Source organism: Lissotriton helveticus, chromosome 9 (genome assembly GCF_964261635.1).
Source record: "Lissotriton helveticus chromosome 9, aLisHel1.1, whole genome shotgun sequence".
Lineage (NCBI taxonomy): Eukaryota > Metazoa > Chordata > Amphibia > Caudata > Salamandridae > Lissotriton > Lissotriton helveticus.
In genome coordinates, this window is record NC_136070.1 from 119,575,393 (window position 1) to 119,598,316 (window position 22,924).

Genomic DNA, 22,924 nt, shown 5'->3' on the forward strand with positions numbered 1-22,924 from the left:
CTATACCTGGATGATGAGCCCTAACTAGGGCGACATCAGTCCTAGGTTGCTTGTGACCCATTCACGGAGGACCTAGTTTAGCAGTTTGGGCTGGACTGTTCCACTGGAGCAAGACTGATTTGCATACGAATAGGTAGAAAATGAGGTGGCATGGTGTGCTTAATAACGATGGATTGGGATGCAGCCCGAGTTATTACCAGTGCCTGAGATTAATTAAAGAATTCCATCCATTAGTTTCTTTCTATGGTGCAGTAATTTTCAACAAGGATGGCTTTGTCAAAGGGCTAAAATACAAAAATATAAAAAGTGGATCTTTTAGGTTATCAACACATAAGGCTGACTTATTGGCTTTGTCAAAATCAACACAATTATTTATCATTAACAATGATCCAATCTACTTCCATGTTTGTACATTGCGATATTTATTATTAATAAGCATATACATATTTTAGTTGAAGCATTTTTCTACAAAACAGCCCTAAACATGTGTTGAGACTTTCTTTAACATTTTTCAAGCCACTAAATGCAGTCAGATATTTATATACAGACCTTGCAGTGGAGATTAGAGAAGGAGAAATCACAACCCGACTGTTCCGCAAACAAACAGCAGGGAACACAGTGCTGCATGCGGCGAGTCACCATCCAGCTCTCTTAATACAGAATATACCCTAAGGGGAATTAATGAGGGCTCGCTGCAATTGCAGCACAAATGAGGGCTACCAAAAAGAACAGGTTATGGTAACACGCTTCAAAGAGAGGGGCTACAAAGAGGAAATTCTGAAAAAAGCCAAAGAGAAAGTGAGTGATCTACCACAACACTGTTTACTGTTTAAACCATCAAACAGTGTTCTTAAGAAAAATGGACAGGACAAAAACAAAAATAATACGCCCAGAATGATAACACAGTTTAGCAGAGGTGCATGGGCGTTACAAAGAATAATGAAAAAACATTGGAACATGTTAGCGGCAGACCCTATAATAGGTAAACGCATAGGAGCCGGACCACGGGTTCCCTTTAAGCGGGTCAGGTCTCTATGGGATCGACTAGTCCATAGTTATCCCTTGGAGGATACACAGTCACAATGGTTGAAAATGCCCAAAGGCTTTACCACTTGTGGGACGTGTAAGGCCGACCGTAAAGGGAGAAACTGTAAAGACTACACCACAGGTATCAATCAAGTACATGCAATAAAACAGGTCATCAATAGCAACAGCCCATTTACTGTCTACGTGCTGGAGTGTCCTTGCGGCCTCCAGTACGTAGGTAGTACTAAGCTTCCATTAAAACTAAGAATACTGCAACATTTATGTGCCATCACGAATCGTGATCACAATTATCCTGTGGCACGTCATTACACAGAGTTCCATAACAGTAACAAAAGCGGTTTACAATTCTTTGGGGTGGACAGGATACCAAAGCACATACGAGGTGGTGAACGTGAAAAGCGTCAGAGAATCCTTGAATCTAGATTTATTCTGGATTTAGACAGTAAGGTCCCTAGAGTACTTAACAGTGGGGAGGAGCTTGCCACACATATAGGCCAATAATAATAAAGAAAGTCATTAAGATAGGCTGATTCTCTCGCTGAATTGATTGCAGATCAATATCATGCAATTTTCTAAACATTTTATATAAAAACCCTTTATTTTTATTTATATAATAATTTAAAAAAAATCTTCACATTTTAATTGATATTGGTTAATAGGGTAGCGCAGTATGCACTCCAGTTTCTATTTAGGAAGTAACAGTGAGCGTAATCCACAATTTTGGAGCTACATGATGGAACCCAAGGGGTTCCAGGTGCATCTACCCCATCCCTATCCCGTCTCACCACACACGTAACACTTGTATTATTATATATCCACTCACCACAGTGCCTTCACACCCCACACACCCTGCACTAAGTAAAGGGTACAACCCATGCTCCACTAATACAAGGGCATCAGATAGCAAACCATATCTTATTATGGCTGTGACGGCTAACACTGAATGAATTGAGAACCAAAGTGCGGATACATTAAGGTATTCATTTGGTACAGGTAGCCAACTCATAGAAAGGAACAGCTCACGATATGAAACCGACAACAATCGTATAAGACGTAATGTTGGGCGGTAATGATGCATATAGAAATATATGAGAAATGTTCCATGTGCGAATAGGCTTTTTAAACAGCAATACATGTACAACATGTACCGCATGATCATCTGAACTCATGATTGTATTCGATGACTCATTAATTTACGTAGTGTCAATGATATTCATACAATCATGAGTATACTCTACATATAATTTATAAGGATTGTAGACTAAATAAGTATGTTGCAAGTATCGTTTTCAACATTGGAAGCCGCATAAGTTATACGGCCCGATTCTTTTATACGCATGAATGATCTTGGTGACCTAATAATTATTTTTTGTGATGTTAACAATATCTGTGCAATCGTATGCACATTTTACTCATTATTATAATGATTGTAGATCCAATATTTGGTTATTATAATCTTCAATTGTGGAAGCCGTTGTGATATGTGAAAACATGGCGAAGTCTTTTGTCTATCTTTATGAGCCATGAAATCTATTTCTATGGGAAATTGGAGTATGGGAAGTAACTTAATGAAGGCAAACGCCGAAATGCGTTATCCTTAAAAGTTAGTGCACAATAAATCATTGTGCCGTTTTCCTGGTGTGCAGTCTCTTCATTTCATTTATCCTTGTGGAATAAGAAATCCATTGATTATTGAGTGGCCGCTGCTGCCACAGAGGGCATCAACATCGCAGGAAGGGAAACCGCTCTAGCAGCGATTTGGTGAGTGGATATAATGTATTTTATTTTTCCACTGGGTTTGAAGTCACAAGAGTGGGCGGGGCCCACTTGGGGAAGAGTTACACTAGAAGCCCAGGCAACCGTTCTTTAGACTACATGTAGCAGTTTGCTGTGCGTCCATTGGGGCGGGACTTTAATCAAATAAATAGAGTAACAACCACCGCCACTCGTGTTCATTAATTTGCCACTGATGAAGAGTATTCACTCGAAACGCGTTTGGCTGAGCGAAGGAGATCTAGCTCTTGAAGGTGTACAAGCTTGTTGGTGAACAACTACCGGCATTGGTGTGCGGCAACACCTGATGGTGATATATATATCCGCTCTGGTGGAATGCACTCGCTGGAGGTCAGGTCAAACACCAGGCTGCACAGACAGATCAGCTCCCCACATAGTGCTGCCAGCGCGTTTCGGGACACCGCCCTTCCTCTGGGCAGAAAAAGCAAATGAAAGGCATCAGTTGTTTGTCTTTATTTTGCTTAGTTAAGACCTTGATAAAAATCAAGTGAGTTAATCAAAGAGCATTATGGGACTTGAAGTTCCGTTTACATATCCCAGTGGATTCAGCCTTTACAAATGTCAATAAAGTTCTTGGTGGGACAAACGATGTACCGTGTTGCGCCTGGTCAAATGCAAGGACCCCTCCAGCTCCGCTCCGATATGCAAATACATTACGGCGGACCCACTTGGATCTTGTGGCCTGACCTCGGTGAATGCAACCACCCGGAGAGGCAACCTCTTTTTTTTTTTTTTTTTTACATATTTGAGGCCACGGCTCGCACCCCCACATGACCCGAGTGGGTCCACAGCCTTTAAACTTTTTGAAGCACAGCGGAGCTGGAGGGGCCGTTTAATTTGCAGAGAAGCACCTAAAGACATTGTGTGTTCCAATTTTAACTCACCATTGAAACGCCGGCATCCACATGGATATGTAAATTAACAAGGACTTCGAATCCCATCATGCTCTGCTTTTTTACTCACGGATTTTCATCAGTGTCACCTTGCAAATAAAGATGGGATTTTCTTTTGCTAAACTGCTGGCATCCCTCATTTCATGGCAGCCGTCCAGAGGAAGTGAGCTATCCCAAAAGGCGTAGGAGGCGTGTTAATGGGGAGGTGCTCTGCAGGTAGCATCCCTGCTTGTGGCCTGCCCTCGGCGAATACAACCACCCGGAGCGGCAAATACACGCAAATACACCAACACACACACACACACACACACACAACCACACACAACCACACACAACCACACACAACCACACACAACCACACACAACCACACACACTCACTCACAGCCTACATGGAGAAAAGGGCCGTGTGTGTCTGACTGGACTAAAATATGGGAGAAATGGAATACCTATCGGGGTGGACTATGTTCTCAAGATACTTCAATGCTGCCCGGTGAATCGATGGGTGGGTGTGAGGACCGGGGGTTTCGGGAGATTGAAGGGAATTTGAATGATCATGACTTGATGCTGCAATGTGTAATGCTTACTGTCATTGTTCGCTTTACTTCCAATAAAAAGATCTTTAAAAAAATTCTGATCATTGATCATAGATTTATATATTCATCACAATTTATTGATTTGATTTTAGAATAAGGTGCTCCAAATAGAAGGGAAAATATGAATGTCAAAATTGTCTGGAGAACTAGCTTTGGAATATTTCAAGTATTGTTTAATATTGTGCAGCCAACAACATGCATGAGCTTTAAGTCCTTTAAAGATTTATGGTCCATTCTCTTACATTAGGCAGAGAGGAACATGTTCATCTTCCGAGGAGACTTGGATAGTGCAATCAGAAGCTGTAAACAACTCTGCTGAAACCATCTGCATGCTTCTCGGGGCCTGCTCCGCCTTTCAGCTGGCTGGAATGCCATAACTACAACAGTGTGACCTTCTCTAAGTACAGAACAGATGTCATGTTTGAGTAAAAGACATGGGTGAGAGGCCACATCGAAAAACTCACTCAAGCCTGTTTGGTGTGAAGAGAGATTAACTAAGGGATAGAAGGATGGGGGCTAGTGAACAAAGACTAACACCAGCCCTGTCTGTAGTGTCACACGGTTGTTTGCCATCTTTCTTGCAATTGTATATACCCATGTGTTGTCTTAAGGCCAAATTGCATCCAACAATGGGTATTTCAAATATGGCACTTGCAGAGCCGTTCCACAATTTTACTGAGGACTTGCCTAAAAGCAAAATATGCAAATTGCTAATGCTACTCAGTCACCATGTTTAAAGGGAACGACACTTCCAGTGAGAATTTAGTTTAGCAGGTTCTCAATGCCAAAAGTTGAAAAAGCGCCAGAATTCCTGTTCCATAAAATACAAAATAACTGGGGGATCATATGAAAAGAAAAGGTTTTCCTACATAGGCTACACAATTCAATCAACAAAGTAAAAATGTACATATGCACTTACCTGACAGGTGGTAATGTTGTGTCTTCCTAGTCGGTCGCACAGTTCTTGGGATAGGCCTGTTCGCCTAATCTTTTTGTTGGACATGGTTTACAACCTGCTATGTCTGAAAATTAAATAATATTTTAGTGCAACCTGACAAAAGAGCAGTTTACTGCCATCTATTTTCGTTTAGTTAAATACATTTCTCAAGAAAAACTGTTTATTTACACAGCGTACACAAATATTACATTTTTGTAATAATGAAATTGGACTTTCAATAACAAACTGAGTGCCTTAAATGAATGCAACATGTTTAAACAGTACCATTTAGGAAAAGGTCGAAACCTTTTGCAGTTAGTTCTGCTCAATTAGGTTTTGTAAGGAGAACTAACTGAGCCATGAAATGAAAGGTATGTTCATTTAAATTAAATAAAACAATCCATAAAAGGCAAAATGTCAGAGGGCAAGAATGTAAATAACAAATCAATATTAAGGTATATGCTTAGAGCAACTGCAGACTTTAGTTGAGCAATAGTCATATAGATGGGACTGAGGTGACTGGAGTGGGTTTGATTGGTCTTAATAGGCGGTGAAACTGGCGGTGTGTGATACGGTGGTTTGGCTCATTGTAGGCGCTGTCTAAGTAGCGCAGTCTGAGGTCTGATGTGGATTATGACGTCCAGTTGTATTCAACAAGGAGTTTCCTAGTCCCATGCCTGGTATCGGGGTGCAGAGAAGGTGTGGATAGTAGCTTTCCCTGCCGTGGTAGAAAGGAGTCATTTGAAGTAGGGAGGGAGTTGGTCCCGGTCAGTCTGAACAATATTTTCATGGTGGAGTTTCAGAGGGACTCGTGGCTAAGGGATTGGGGCAATGAATGAACCTGGCTGGATAATGGAAGCAGTACCCTGTGATGTCCTGTCTTTTTGGGTAACCAACTGCCCAGCCTCGTGTGGTGAAGGAGGAGTCTGAGGACAGTATTTGAATGTACAAGATTTAGGTGCTGGGGTTGTTCCAAAGATGTGACTACCAGGACAGTGTTTTTTCCTCATCGAGCAGTAATTTTAGCTGGTTATTGTGTTTCTGGCATGCCTAGTCAGCAAATCCGAGATTATTTCCAGAATTGGGATTTTGTCCAAATTGAAGGACCCAGTTGGTAGATGCACGAGACATTCCTTAATCTGTATATACTTAAATTGTGTTCTGTTATCTATCCCGCAGCTTTGTTGTTTTTAAAACTGTGCATTATCTTTTTGTTTTTCTGTTTATTTAAAACTTTGTGCTATTTTTAATCTGAGTTTACCTGGCTCTAATCGCCGCTTCACACGCTGTCCTAGCGCAGCAGATTACGTGCTGACTTAACTGGAGGTCTCTCCCCTGAGGCGGAAAGCCGGGGGTTCATTGTCACCATTTTTAAAACTGTGCATTATCTTTTTGTTTTTCTGTTTATTTAAAACTTTGTGCTATTTTTAATCTGAACTTACCTGGCTCTAATCGCCGCTTCACACGCTGTCCTAGCACAGCATATTACGTGCTGACGCCGGGAGTACAGGCTGAGCAGGCGCCATATTGGGGGTAGGAAGGGTGGCGTCCCAGTAGCTGGCCGCCTCCCACCCTCCTTAGCACTGGATAAAAGGGGATTGTTATCCCGTCCGCGCAGCGGGCGGGCGCACCAAAGGCAAGCCCGTCTGCGCCCGTCCGCGCCGGACCCGCGCCTAGCGCCATACCCCCTGTGGCTGGCACTACAGAGAGGATTGTATATGCTCCGACGGAGATTATGCAGTTGAAGCCAGCATTTAGGGAGGTCTGCCCACAATATAACCCGGAAACTATTATTGAACTCACCACCATCTGTTGTTCTAATTGTAAGTCGTCTATTTCATCTAAAGCTAGTATTTCAGATGCCTATATCACCAAACCTAAGAAAATTATTATATCACTCATTAATGCCCGCTCTTTGGCCAGCCATAGGCAGAGATAGCAGATTTAATTCTGGATAGAAAAATAGATATTCTTTTTATCACAGAGACATGGATGGATGAAGCATCTGCCCCTGATTTACTGGTGGCAGTGCCGCAGAGCTTCACGGTACATCGGTTAGACAGACAGGGGAGAAAAGGAGGAGGTTTAGCAATTATATCCCGGAACAACTTTCCGGTTAGAATGTCTTCTTTACCTTCATTAACTTGTGAAGCTCTATATTTTGCCATTCAGCTTTCTCCTTCATATAATCTTAAAGGAGTACTCATTTACAGACCCCCGGGTACACAATCCGAATTCTTGTCCTCCTTTATGTCACTCATGGAACCACTGGCAATTAATGACACCTTTATAGCCTTGTGAAATCTAAATTTTCATTTAGACAAGCTGGAGGATCCTGAAACGGTATCTCTATTGGCCGATTGCGAATCGCTGGGTTTAACTCAGCTCATAACTGTGCCTACACACGAGGCCGGACATATTTTAGACGGCCTTTTTTCGAACATTAAGGAGTTAGTAATTTGTGATGTATTACCCCTCACGTGGTCTGATCATTATGCCATTTTGTGTCATATCCCTATTACTCAGGCCCCTAGTTCTAAAACAGCCCTTCCAACGCAGGAAACTTTCAGAGTCTGGAAAGACATCGATTATGAGATCTTTAGAAGGTCATTGATTAAAACATGTCCCGCTATCTCGGAAGACCCTAATATAGCGGTGGATCAGTACTGCACTTGGTTGGGCAATGCGGTGGAGGCACATGTCCCGCTTAAAACCATCTCCAAAAACAGGAAGGTGCCCTGGGCCCCGTGGTTCTCAGAAGCCTTAAGAAGGCAAAAACAGGTCTGTAGGAACCATGAAAGAAATTGGCGAAAGACTTATGACAGCGAAAATAAATCCATATATAAAGAATCACTAGCTGTCTATAAAAGAATGATTCAGGAAGCAAAAAAGAAATACTTTGAGGAACAAATTGAAAATTCTAAAAACTCTACAAGACAATTGTATGAGGTGGTAAAATCATTAGCTGGGAAGTCAGAAGACCTGGGCCCTCCTCCTTCGCAGGATTTTTGTGATGCTCTGGCAAATTTTTTCTATTCTAAAGTACATGGGGGCAGATTTATGAGGCCCTTGCACCACGTTTACGCCGCTGTTGCGTCACGCAAGGCGGCATAAACGTGGCGCATCCCTACGAACGATTTACAACGTGACGCATCTAGGCAGATGCGTCACGTTGTAAAGCCCTGCGCCGCTTGTGGGCTTCCGGCGCAGGGTGGGCGTTCCGGGGCAGGTGCGCCTCGCAAAAGTGGCTGAGTGAAATCTATAAGATTTCACTCAGTCACTTTCAGGCCAATGCTGCGTCAAAAGCCTGCGCCTGCTTGAAGCAGGCGTAGGTCTTGATGCAGCATTGGTCAGATAGGGCACCCCCGAGCCTTGCTGGAGCTGCGTCGCGCTTGCGACGCAACTCCAGCAATGCGCCGCCTTTACGGCACAGATGCGTCACGCATCTGTGCCGTTTTTGCCCCATGGTGCGCCGCATTGTAAATGCGGCGCACCATGGGTGGCGGAGCTGTGGCGCACTGTGGCGCACATTAACTGGCGCATCCCTGGGGATGCGCCAGTTAACATAAATCTGCCCCTTGATATTTACTCTGAGTTCTCAGTAATGACAACCTCTATTAAATCGAAATGTACTTTTTCATGTAAACCCCTCAACTGTTCATTTTCCCAATTTAAAGAGTTAAAGGAGGAGCAAACAGCGGATATCATCAGGCTTATAAAAACAGGCTCAGCCCTAGATCCATGCCCCCCAAAAGCTTTCCCCCAGTAATTGATCTAATTAGTGAAGTTACAACACGAGTCTGTAACGAGATGTTCAAATCAGGGGTTTTTCCGGACAGGTTAAAGAACACCTTACTGAAACCACTCCTCAAAAAATCAGGTCTTGAAAAAACTACGCTGAAAAATTACAGACCCATTGCTAGCCTGCCGTTCTTAGCTAAAGTAGCTGAGAAAGCAATGAATAAACAACTTTCCGAATATATTGAACAAAACATCTTACTTGACGATTCTCAATTTGGGTTTCGGAAAATGCATGGGACTGAGACCGCACTCATCAAGGCCGCTGACGACATTAGGACCATCAGGGACCAAGGGGGGACAGCGGTACTGGTTCTGTTGGATTTATCCGTGGCCTTCGACACAGTCAATCATTCCATCTTGATTGACCGTGTCGAAGAATTGGGTATCCATTCCATGGCTAAGGCCCTACTCGCCTCTTTTTTGTCGGGCAGATCACAGGCAGTAACACTGGGATCCTTTAAATCGGTGGATCTTGCTCTTCCATGTGGTGTTCCCCAAGGCTCATCCCTAAGTCCGACACTTTTTAATATCTATGTGTCGGACTTAGCTAGGGTTATTAAAACTACCGGATGAGCCTCACCACATATGCCGATGACACCCAGTTGGTGCTTGCCATCAAGAACGATGGAGAAGAGGTGGCAGTTCGGTTTCAGGAAGGTATGCTGGCAATCAGGGAGTGGATGGCGGGAAACTGCCTACGACTCAATTCTGAGAAGACCGAGGTAATTATCTTCGGAAAGTTATCCCCTTTGTGGTCTTCCGTCTGGTGGCCTCCGTCACTCGGAACCTTACCAACTCCGGTTCATAAGGTTAGAAATTTAGGGATAATCTTTGATGAAAAGCTGAATTTTACTAACCATGCGAATCAGATAACATCTTCTGCCTTCCATAAACTTAGACTCCTCAGGAAAATCCTACCATTTCTTCCAGACAATGCGAGGAAAACGGTGGTCAGCTCCTTGGTATTATCATCATTGGATTACTGTAACTGTTTATTTTTGAATGCTCAATCTAAGGTGGTGGCCAAACTACAACTTATTCAAAACGCAGCAGCTAGGCTACTGTCAGGCACCCCTAAATTTAAATCCGTTAAGCAGGTAATAAGGAGCTACCATTGGCTAACTGTAACAAATCGGATTAAATTAAAAACTTTATGCCTTACATTTAAAGCATTACACGGTCTTGGCCCGATGTTTCTCAGACAGAAACTTACCCTATATCAACCCAACAGATCGCTTAGATCCGAACATCTGCACCAACTAACAGTGTTACGGACTAGGACGGTCACCTGGGGCGATAGATGTTTTACAAACACTGCGGCCAAACTTTGGAACACTCTTCCGATGGTAATAAGAGCTACTTCATCACTGTTTCAGTGGGGCTGACTCTTGGGCAGAGACACACGCCGTGAGGGGAACGGCAGTCCGTGGTGCAATCCTCACTCTCCAAGCGCCGTGAGGGCAACGGCTGGACTAGCGAGGCTCCCTGAGGCTCCCTGAGGGACTACACATCCCAGGTGCCCCGGAGGCAAGCGGCGCACCTGGAGCGTCATCGCCAGCGCCCGGAGGCGCGATTTAACTGCGGAGTGCCTCTCGTCCCATGAGTCGCGCGTGGGAGCGCCCGAGTGAAGCCCGGGCAAAGGGCGGGCCCTCTGTGGCCCTCAGTGGTCAACAGTGGTTGGGCGGGCAACCACTCTAACACTCTAACGCTTCAGATTTGGCGAGTGGTAATCTTAAATATTATGGATGTAATGCCTAACACAGCCGTTATGGATGACTTTCTATTCCCACCACCTACTTTCGAGACACTGTTCGAAAATGCTTTGGTATCCAATGTAATCACGGACACGGAAAAGAGAATGTCCCTGAGTTGTGTGAACATCACTCTAAGGCCAGCTCCTTCGCAAATGAGCCCTATTATCCCCTTATCCCCAACGGTTTTGATTGTAAAACCTACCTCAGCGTTCATACCCCCTGTGCCTCCGCCAGAGGGGGATGATCCCCCAATAATAATTGATTCTCAGGTGGATGACAATGCCAGTGGGTCTTTGGAAGGCAGTAATAAACCGGGTGGGGAAAAGCGCAAGAGAGGTGTTTCCAAATCTAGTGTAAATAAAAGAAAACAACCGCTAAACCATAGGAATCAACCTACGCCACAGAGCCTGTGGGATAAGCAAAAACATCAACCAACAGATGCAGATCCCATTCACGTCGGCTATACAGATTTGGCGGATACAGGTGATAATATTACCGCTACCCCTATGAATCCCATTGGAAACCAGAATACTATATGGACACAGACTGTTCCAACAGGAGACAACAATAGCATATCGAAGCAAAATGGGAACCTCATAGACACTATTGTAGATACCATTTAAAAAAAATTAGAGAGTCAAATGATCAAACAGTTTAATAATGTTTTTAAAAGACTGGACAGATTAGAAAATTTGGGAAAAATGAGGAGGTAAAAAGAAAGGGGACTGTTACTTTAGATCAAATAAGGGGTGATCACTTATTGAAAGAGTTGGAATCAGTTAGTAGTATCATATCACGCGGGAGGCCTGTTGCATCGTGTAATGAACAAAAACCTGCTGGGGGGCCTTGCACTAGCGGACAACAATCATCTGATGTGCCGCCCATCTCTCAAACTAGAGGCAATAATGCTGGGAACAACAAAGCTGTAGCATAACTTAAGATCTAAACCTACGCCCATACCTGTAATTACATCATTACCACTCGCTGCTAGATCCAGTATTGACAACCAGAATGGTGGCCCCATCCTGAAGAGCGCAGTAGTGGGGTCCACCTCCGTTGGCATAAAGGGGTGCGGGTTCGGCAGGGGATAGCAGGCCCATCAAACATCAAGGACCTCCTCTCCATTTACCCCCAGATGCCTGCCCCTTTGTTCTGGTTTTAGCAGGCATACCACCACTAAGGGAGGGACAGGGGGAATCATGGGTCCAATTACACAACAAATGTATTGATTGGCTAACTAAGCACAAAGGCGTTGGTTATGACATCTCCAATGAAATCCTGTCAGCCCGCGGGGTGTCATGGGTAGGGCCTCTATTTAAAGATATTGAAGGTGACTGTATAGTCCTCAACTTCAAGAACCCCGGCACAGTTAGATTTCTGCTCAACAGAAATAAGACTTACCCTGGTATCTCCACTGTAACTTTATTACCCCTAAGTTACTTTTATAGACCTCCACAAATGCAACCGCGTCCAACTTTTTTTCCCCTTAATTTGCACAATAGGTTTGCACCCCTTTCTGAATTCGACACGTTAAACTGACCATTAGTTATTGACCTTGATATTATGGCTGCCGATCACCCACCCCAGGTACTTAATCAAGAACTATCACTACATACCTGCCCACCTCTTCCACTCACTGAAGTTAACCAATTATCTGGTAATCTAAGTACTACCATACAGGGGTGTAACCTATCTATTGTGAGTTGGAACATAGCGGGTCTTAAACCAAAATTAAGAATAAAAGAATGGTTAGACTGGGTAAATAATAATTGTGATATACTTATGCTACAAGAGACCTGGTGTACAACTTCACTTTTATTAGAAGGATTTAGCTGCCATAATCAAATTGTACCCGCACCACCTATGGGCCGCCCTAGTGGGGCACTTTCTATCTGGGCAAAAATAACAGCTGGTGTAGAAACTAAACTGATCCAGACCTATGAGAAATGTTTTATGGCTGTGAAATATACTAACAGGTTAAAATTATGTTTAATCACTTTTCATAATAATGATTTTGTGTCCCATCCCAATAATAATTTTTTAATATTGTTTAATTTTATCGATGAAGTAATAGCTGGGCAGAAATATGGAACTTTTGATGGAATCTGTATTGGAGGTGATTTCAATGCTCATATGTATCGTAATGATCACCCATGTAGAAGTGGTGAGGAATTGAAGGACCACCTAGCACCCCGAGATTTAGTGAATGCCCTGGAAATTGCGGGGACGGGAGGGAATAATACATCGACCCCCATTTACATTGGTCAAGGGTGTTTTTCCACCATAGATTATATGTTTATTTCCCCTTCTCTAAATGATATCATCTTAAAAGCAGAGGTCGCTTGTTCCATCTATAGCGACCATTATCCAATTATAATACACCTAAATAACCCTGGTAAGAACAACAAAGATGAAGTAAGAATAGAAATAGGGGCGCAACTCTTGGAAGCATCTACTGATAGATTAAGAGTTGTTTGGAAAGGGGCCGATAATAAAAGCATCCTAGCTAGAGTCATTAATAAAAATCCTGCATTAATGGAGAATTGTCTGACCCTCGATAGAGCAGGACGTGATGTCGTCAATTCCTTCAGTGATCTCTGCTTGGCAATTAAAAGGGAATCCTCGAAACCAGCCCGTACAAACAAGAATTGCGGCCCTTGCTGGTTCGACTCTTCTTGTTCTAGGGCCAATAGAGAGTTCAGGGAAGCCCTGAAATCTAAACCTAGGGACCGGTTACTCGTAAAAGACTTGAGAACAATATACAAAACCGCAGTACGCTTACGATCTGAGGCCTTAGTTAGGGACCATTGGGAATCTCTGGTTCGGTCTGCGGCTTTGAAAGACACTACAGGGTTCTGGAGAGAGGTTAAGTCCCTAAGATCCTTTGGCTCCAATATTACAGCTATTAATTGCAACATAACGGGGGATGCGTGGGTCAAGCATTTTTCTAAAATCTATGCCGCTCAAGGGCCCCCCACAGACAGTATCTTCTATGTCATGCCTACCACACCCCTGAATATTGCACTATCAGAGGTTGAGGAAGCCATAGCCGAAAGTGCAGGGAATAAAGCGCCCGGCCCGGATGGCCTATCAATAGACCAAATTAAATCTGAAACTAATATTTGGGCCCCCCTGTTATGTAATTTATTTAATAACTTATCCGATAATTCCATTCCTGAATCTTGGTCAAATAGTGTTATTGTTCCAATATTTAAAAAAGGCGACAGACTCGATCCCGGCTGTTATCGCCCAATATCACTAATTGACAATACACTGAAGGTTCTAGGGCGGGTTATTTTTAACAGGATGAGGAGCTGGGCCGAGGACAATAATATACTGCCAGCTTGGCTTCAGAAGCCACGTGGGCACTGTCGAACAATGTCTGAACTTGAATCTGTTAATGGCAAAGTATACTATTGTAAAAAAAATCTCCTTTGTACCTTGGTTTTATGGATTTAAGTTCAGCTTTTGATTTTGTTAATCGTTCGAGTTTGTGGTCACTTCTGCTTAGTTATGGTCTTGATGATTCCTTAGTGTATTTTCTTTCATACTTGCATAGGGATCTGAAGGCTAGAGTGCGCATTAATAACGAGGGTGTGGTTTCGAATGATATTTTAATTGACAGGGGGGTTAGACAGGGCTGTGTGCTCGCTCCCCTGCTTTTTATTTTGTACATTAATGGGCTGAGTAGTGATTTGTGCGCTATAACTAACGATGTTCCAATCATAAATGGCAACCCCATCCCCGCTCTATTGTATGCGGATGACGCGGTGCTAATAGGCCGCACACCCAATGCCCTACGTATTTTAATTTCAGGTTTTGTTAATTTTCTGGCAGATCTGGGCCTAACTACAAATTATAAAAAATCTTTTATTATGAATTGTGGACCCAAAAAATACAATACAACTTCAATCAAAACAGGGGATAACAGCCTAAAAAGCACTAGCACTTTTCCATACTTAGGATTGCTATTTTCCAACACGGGCTCTTGGCAACCCCATGTGTCTTATGGGAGAAACAAAATCAGTAAATCCATCAACTCGATTCTCTCCCTTCGGCAATCTAAACAGGCTGACATTATCACCTCACTTTTAAAGATCTATCGCACCCAATGCCAACCCACGGGAACCTATGGGGAGGAAGTGTGGGGATACTCTAATTGCACGCACATTCAGACTGAGGAAAATAGGTTCTGCAGAAAAATATTGGGGGGAGTCTTTTGTGCTCCAACATTTATTTGCCACAATGAGCTCAAACTTCCATATATAGAGGATTTTATCCGTTCTAGGCCTGCTCTCTTTTGGCTTAAAATCTGGCTAAATCCCGCGGCCCACTTAACCCGCAGTATAATAACTGACTGCTTACAAAGTGAGAGGTCTCACTATGTACCATGGTTAAAAGCAGTCGAGGATAGCCTGTTTAGCGTGGGTCAGGGCCTGTTTAGCTCCCCTAATATTATTCAGCATCCTCACAAAAATATAGTCAAAAGAGCATTATATGAATTATATGGGGAGGAGCGGGCAAGATTCGAACACCCCAAATCTTCTGTTGCTAATTATCTTTCCTATGTTGAGCCTGATAACGGTTCCCCAGTTTCACTATAAAGATATCTGCTCACCACAATAGGCAGGTGGAATAGGAGCCTTCTGTTCCGCTTCCGGGACGGAAGCATTGTAAACCTATTAAGTTTCCCCCTTGGATATAATAAACATCTGGAACAGTTGGATTGTCCTTGTTCCATGGGAAAACAAAGTTTGATACACTATTTTTTCTTTTGCGGTTTTTATAAACTTTATACCTGTCAATACTTAAAACCGTATTGTTGTAGATACGGGCTCAGGGACCTGAATCAGGCAATGAAAATTTTTCGAAGGATGTCCTCTGATGAGGTGATATTTATTGTGAGCAGTTTTCTTAAAACCAGTGTCCGCTCTCGTGCAACTATGGAATCTGCCTGAACATTAGCCTTTTTTGCACATCTGAGTATTGTATTGTTATTGGTGTTTAGATATGTAGTTGCCTTGGTCCGCCAGATACGACTGCCCGGGGATTGTTTCATGTTTCATGGAATATTTGCATATTGCTCATCTTTGCACAAATTGCCTTTTGCACTTGGGAAGTCGTATATATAGCTATTTCTGCATTTGAAAAAGATCATTTTGTATGTGTGTTTGCGATTTTTAATATTCCATGTATGATCAACTGTATAAAGTACTGGATAATTTTATCAACTATTTTAATGTATTTTATCTAACCTGTGTGTACTTTTATGGATGTTTTTGACTTCCGAATAAAGATCATTTGACTTGACACTGTTTCAATTTAGAAAGTTGCTGAAAACTTGGTTATTTGACCAATGATTTCTCTTCTTACAGTGCCACTTTAGAAGCCTGACAATGTTCTTATTGAGACAAGAAGTTGAGTTACAGCGCCAAGACACCTACGGGTATAAGTCGCGCTTTACAAATCGCAAAAATAAATAAATAATAAATACTAAATCTACAAAAGGAGAGACCTCTGTGTTATTATACAAATCTGCGATTGTGCCAATCCCGACTTGTTCCCAATTTCTGCCCTTTGCGTCATTAAGTACAGCCGGAAATAGCGGGAGTGCCACAAAGGCATATACCTTTTGTACCTTGAGATTTTCAGGAATATACCAACCTTCGTCCAGATCTTCCAAGTCGCCTTTATACACTTGAAGCGTGTCTTCTTATAGTAGCTAGGTTCAAGTTACCTGAGGAGAACCCCAGGTGCATCTTTTCCAATAGCTAGCTGTTAGATGGAGGGAAGATCTAAGTCATTAATAGTCGAGCTATCAGCTGTAAGCAAAATTCCCATCTGTTGTAGTGCAGCAGCCCAAAAATACAAAAGCAAATTTGGGACGGCCCTTCCACCTCTTTCCTGAGGGAGCGTCAGAGTTTTTAGCGCCTGGCGGGTTTTCTGATAATTCGATATACATTTTATAAATGTAGCATTTAAGTTTTTAATGGTTACATCTGCTATCTCAAAGGGGATAGAGCGAAATAAATACAACAATTTAGGGTAGATTATCGTTTTCAATACATTGGATCTCACTATAATTGTTAAATGTAGCTTGTTGAAGTGTCTTAATTCGGTGCTTATATTGTCAAGTACCGGATCTAAATTATTGGGCCAAATCGCATCCTTGTTACAACTTATCCTGAGCCCCGGATAGATGGCCGATTTAGCCTTTCCAGGATCTTGGAAATTACAATTCTTAGAGCAGATTATCCGAGTCTTCCCTTTGTGCAGGAGGTACCCGGATTTGCTACCAAATTCCCTTGCCATGCTTTCAACCTCTTGGATTGTCTTCTCGGGTTCTGCTGTAATAAAAGCGATATCATCTGCATAAAGCAAGATTCTTGGTATCATACCAGTTAGTTGTTACTGGTCGTATTACTTGGTTTTGTAAGATCTGGTTGATAGATGGGTCTATATATATATATATATATATATATATATAGCAAAGTGAATTGGGTAGCATGGGCAACCCTGCCTCATCCCTCTAGACACCTCTATTTTACCGGATGTATTACCCATCATTTGTAGCCAAGCAAAGGGCTTATGATACATTGAACAAATAGTGGTGATAAATTGGGGGCCAAACCCTTTCTCTGTCAAAGCCCCCCAGCGATATTACCATGAGAACCAGTCGAAGGCTTTTTCTGCATCTAGGAGGATCACAGCCATCTCCCCCAGCATCTTCAGCTATATCCAGCAGTGAGATATCTCGCCTGATATGGTCTGTGGTCCCCCTACCCGGTATAAAGCCATGCTGCCACAGTGAGGCTATAATCCTCCCTAGCTGATTGGCCAAGACTTTTGTGTATAGTTCGCATCAGAATTAATCAAAGAGATAGGGCGGTATGAGGCAGGTAGTTCTGGTGGCTTGCCCTTTTAAACAAATATAATTGTATCCATGCCCTGCCTCAAGGGAGGAGAAATCCCATTATACCGTACATCTAGAAAAAGATCGTATATTATTGGAGTTAGTTCATGTTGGAGTAGTTTATATAGGGGAATTTTATCAGGGCTGGCTGCCTTACCCGAAGGTAAGTCTAGAGCATCTGTAATCTCTTTTAATGCGAGCTCTTACTCCATCCCCTGGTATACTGCTTAGTCAATGTCTTAGTTTCTGCCATCTCACATCCTCATCCATTATTTTAGAGCTAGGAGGGTCAACCAGATAGAGATTTCAGTAAAATCGCTCAAAAACTTCTATAATCTCAGCAGGCCTAGTGTCTTATTGGCCATCGCTATTTTTAATTTTAATCATATTGTTTCTGTTGAGTTTGTTTTGTGCGTAGGGGCCAGCAACCTTCCCACTGACTCCCTGTACTTGTACATCTCTTTTTTGTGCACTTGAAAGGTTTGGGCCACCTTCTCCATAAACTAGCCATTAATCTCAGCCTTGATTATAGCTAATTTCAATGTATACTCCCTGTATTAATCCTCCCGCTACCTATTCTCAGAGTGTGCATAGCACTGGTAACAGTGCAACACGTACTCACAGTACACGCTTCCTTCTGCATACACCGAGAACATGCACAGCAAGGATAGCAGTACAAGTTTCCATCACAGGGACTGGGTACAATATTGGTAACAGATGGGGAAGCTTTTGCTGCTTTAGCAGGCACCATATAAGCCTCTCTAGGTCAAGCCTCCCTAATGTCAGAGCAGTGTAGTAAAAGCAGCCACATTGCATGCTTACTAAAACATAGCAAGTAAATTAACATGCTTCTCACACACAACAGGTACAGTACAAGCCTGTGCAAGGCAAACTTTACTCACACAAAATTTTCAGAATAGTGGAATTTGCCCATAGGAAACGCATTTGCAGTACAAAAGTCATTTGTTTAAAAAACAGGTACAGTAAGGTAAGATTGTACTTCTCACACTGCAGAATGCTGTCAATAGCAGCAGTGCAAGCTTCCCTTGTCTGACACACACTACCTGCACATGCTTCATTTATACAGGAAAGACACAGTAGTGTTAACAGAAGGGCAAGCCACGCGTACACACAGACCAGGTGCGTCTCAAGCATCTGCAGCGCAAGTTACACTCCGATTTCATCTTGAGCAGGAACAGCAAGAGAAGCAGTGCAAGCTTCCATGTCTGATACGCTCCCTGCACAAGCTTCAGTTACACAGGAAGACACAGCAGTGCTAACAGAAAGGCAAGTTACTCTTACACACAGATGATGGAGCGTAAATGTAAATTTACCCTTGCCTCTATCAATTATCTCTATCAAAAGATATTAACAACATATATTGTTGATGAAAACATATACACTTGCTAAGTTGAAAAATATGTTATACTGCATTGTAAAAGCATGCCGAGTATTTGAAACATGGTAATATGAAAATGTAAACAAGGAGAGACACAATGATAAGTAGACAAACGCGTTACGTGTTATGAGAAACAAATTAAAGCTAACAGAGTGTTTTGATAATATTTTCCATATACATTCAAAATGGAATAAAATGTCTTCATAATGAAGCTCCTGATGATGCTAAAATGCTTATCTAGTATTAATCGATATTATTCAAACCTGCAGTTTCTGTAACATTTAGATGGTAAATGTGTATTTCAGAGTGACACATTAATATTATGCTTAGGAAACTACAACGTGCAAATGATGTTATAATGTTTTAGTAGTGCCTAATATTGACATGTAACCTTTAAAGAAGAATAGTAAATTAATTAATCAAGAGATATTGAAATAATTATTAAGGTGTGATTTATAATCATAATACGGTAATGATTCAGCGAAATTTCATGCAGGTCCCAGATGCTTTTCTTTCCTGCTTGAGTATAAAAATCGTATGAAGTGGTCCCTTTGGACACTGTGAGAACTTTTCATGAAGCTTCTTTTCCGTATTGGTTAACAATGGATTAGTTTCTAGTCAGGCAACACTTTTGACAGAAATGTAGCAATATTATTGCAAACCCAGGGAGAGCGCTTGGGAACTGACAGATTGTGAGCAAAATGAAGTGTCACTTACTTCCGTGGAAAGGATGAAAATGTAATACAAATTGGATTTAACAAACCTAATGAATTTACAAAAGGATTACTTAATTCTTCCGGATTTTCAGTGATATATTGATCACCCCATGAGCAGCCCTCTGTGAGCGACCAATGGAAACCATATGGACTGATGAAAAAGATACTATGGGGGTGTAAACTGTGAACTTTTGGAAGTATAATTGCTCTATGAAGGAGGAGTCGTGGTCTCACTGTCATTTTCATATCCCTGCCTAGCATGAAATAATGAAATATCAGTATATACAAAGCGCACAGCTACCGCCGAAGTGGTGTCTCGGCGCTGGGGGCCCTCGGAAAGATTAAGCAAGCTATTGCCCAGAGTCACATGGTGCTGGGCTAACCTGCTGCCGGTGCCGGGAATCAAACCATAAACCATAAACCCCGTGGTCCGGAGTCAGGCCCCCTGCCCGCTGCGCCACACCGCTTTCACACATGCTGTCGGACTGACTCTTTCCCTCAGTGCTAAATCTTTGAACTGAACTTTGACTTGCAATTGGAACCGGCACTTTGCAGGCTGGTAAAGTTGAGCAGGAAATAACCTTTCAGCTGAAGGGTTAACCATTCCTTCTGTGGCACACTGTGCTGCAGTTCTGACTTGGCTAGATCCATATCTGAAGACGGATGATATCTCTAAGCCATATTTTGGTTTGTATAATTTCACAACTGAGTCTCAAATTTTTCTTTTGTTTCTCTCAAAGTCTCTCTCTCTGTACAGGCAACCAGCTAATGTTCATTGTTTATCTGCTGTGTGTCGTGTGGTTACTTGAACTAATCATATGTTATTAAATGTGATTTTAAAATCGATTTTATAATCTGTCCATTCAAATTGAGGCTTTAGATAAAAGTTGTTTATGAGTAATCTTGAACGTATTTGTCTCATTCTTTTGGTCAATATTTAATTGTCCAAGCTTTGTGTTTTGATGTATGAGAAAGGTATTGAGATAGGCCTGTGTTTGGCAATTCTTTATTCCTCATGAGAAAATTGCTTCACGTCTTCCAAATATCTAAGGTCTTGTTAGCTCAGCAAAAAGATCCATTACAGGACCAAAGGTTTAGTCAACAGAATGATGATAATTTAGTGGAAGAAAAAAAGTTTAGGTGCCCAGTTATAAAATAAATGACTTGTGCTGTGAAGAAATAAGGATTTGGTAAGCTTTCCGCTTACACACACTTGAAACTTGAATTTACACACAGACAAGGTGCATCTCAAGCATCTGTAGAGCAAGGTATCCCCAGCTGTCACCCAGAGCAGGCACAGCAAGAGAAGCAGTGCAAGCTTCCCTTGTTTGATACACACTATCTTCACAAGCTTCAATTACATAGGAAGGACACAATAGTGTTTACAGAAGCAAAAGCGACCCTCACACACAGACCAGGTGCAACTCAAGCATCTGTAGACCAAGGTACCCTCAGCTGTCACCAAGAGCAGGCAAAGCAAGAGAAGCAGTGCAAACTTCGGCTCATGGGCAGCTGTACAACTTTCATTCAGATAACAGGTCTAGTGCTAGCAGGGCATCCTGCTCTCTGCTGCCTGGTGGAAGCTTGGCATGCTACTGCCAGCACAGCATATAATGTAGCATGCTTCCCCTCACACACAACCTAGACGCACGATTTGAACGCTTGCCCTGAGGGAAGCACCTGCAGTGTAAGTGTCTTTCAGGTAAAGGTACAGTACAGGCATTTGGGGTGCAAGTGTCACTCAGCTCACACGCAGGATAGGAACAACATGGGCAGCAGTGCAAGCTTCTGTTACACCGATAGATTGGATACAGCACTTGTACCGCATGGTCTGCTTTACTCCGATTGAGCAAGTACAATCTATCCAACCTATGGGGACAGCTTTCCTCTACTCACACAGAGCAGAACGATGAAGGGTACCAACACGAGTCAGCTCACACATGCAGAATACCCTTCACTCCCAGAGCTGGTATGTCTAGCAGTGCGCCCCTTATCGTTGTCTACTTCTCCTGGTGATTGGTGTCTAACCTGGCACAGGAGCTGAAGCAGTGTGATCTTACCACGGTAAATAAAGTTAAATGATTCCATTTGCTAATTTCAGCTGAAAACCTAGCATTATTGCTACAAAATCACAAAGATATGGCAAGACACAATAAAACAACCACATCTGAATGCAGTACAACAGCACAACAAGCCAATGACAGCACAACCAAAGTAAAACACATCACAGTAGTTCAATACAAGAACAACACATGAAACCCATCAAAAAAACACCAACAATAAAATGTAGCATAACTCAGAACGCTAATAGAACAAAATAAAATAACACAACATTACTTTAATACACAACAAAAGCAACCCCAGCACAGTAACAAAAAACCGTACAGCACAAGAACAAAGAATTAGCTCACCACAAAACCGAAACCTAACACAATTCGCTCTGGTTTTTTTTGTGCACTGTGCTGTCATGCTATTGTTGTTTTTTAGTTTGTTGCAACGTTGTAAATGTTGTACTTGTACGTTTTTAAACTGGTGTGTGCTGTTGGCTTTTCTCGTGTATTGTTGTTTTATGCTTGAGTTTTTGTGTGTATGTTGCGTTGTTTAATTGTACTGGTGTTTGATAGTGCCTTGTTGAGCTTCCGTTATTGTCGTGCTGGGTTCTCGTATAGTAGTGTGTTGTTTTAATACTGTTGTGGGATGCAGTGTAGTCCCTCAGCTGCAGTCTGAAAGTTTAAACATGCAAACGACTGATACCACCTCGACAACATCACTTTCATGAAACCAGAGACAAAGGGGTTTAGCACCAAGCTGTGTGTGATTTACCAGGAAGATTTTTTTTAAGGGCAATCGCTGAATCCTAAGATATAATGTCCCTATGGACCAAGGCGTTTAAAGCCACTATGTATTTATTACAACAATTCTTGCCCACCGCACTTTCAAACACCTGATTTCAAGCAACAAGAAAGCCAGCTTCTACACCTCCACAGTAGAGTGCTTCCATGGACAGTCCAACTGAACAACGTTTTCAGATTTGCAGCTGTTTTGACCTCAGGAACACCAATTTTTCTAATTCCCC

The 22,924-nt window shown here is 42.4% G+C and overlaps 1 protein-coding gene across 2 annotated transcripts in view; it reads right to left on the minus strand.

The window, feature by feature from the left end:
• Positions 1–5,343, minus strand: part of RAD51B (RAD51 paralog B) — a 202,461-nt gene extending 197,118 nt beyond the window's left edge. For both annotated transcript variants that reach the window (XM_078662007.1, XM_078662006.1), the window contains exon 1: positions 5,248–5,343. In XM_078662007.1, coding sequence (XP_078518133.1) covers positions 5,248–5,331 — 84 coding nt within the window. In that variant the 5' untranslated portion in view covers positions 5,332–5,343. The remainder of the gene's footprint in view (positions 1–5,247) is intronic.
• Between the last annotated feature and the right edge of the window lie 17,581 nt (positions 5,344–22,924).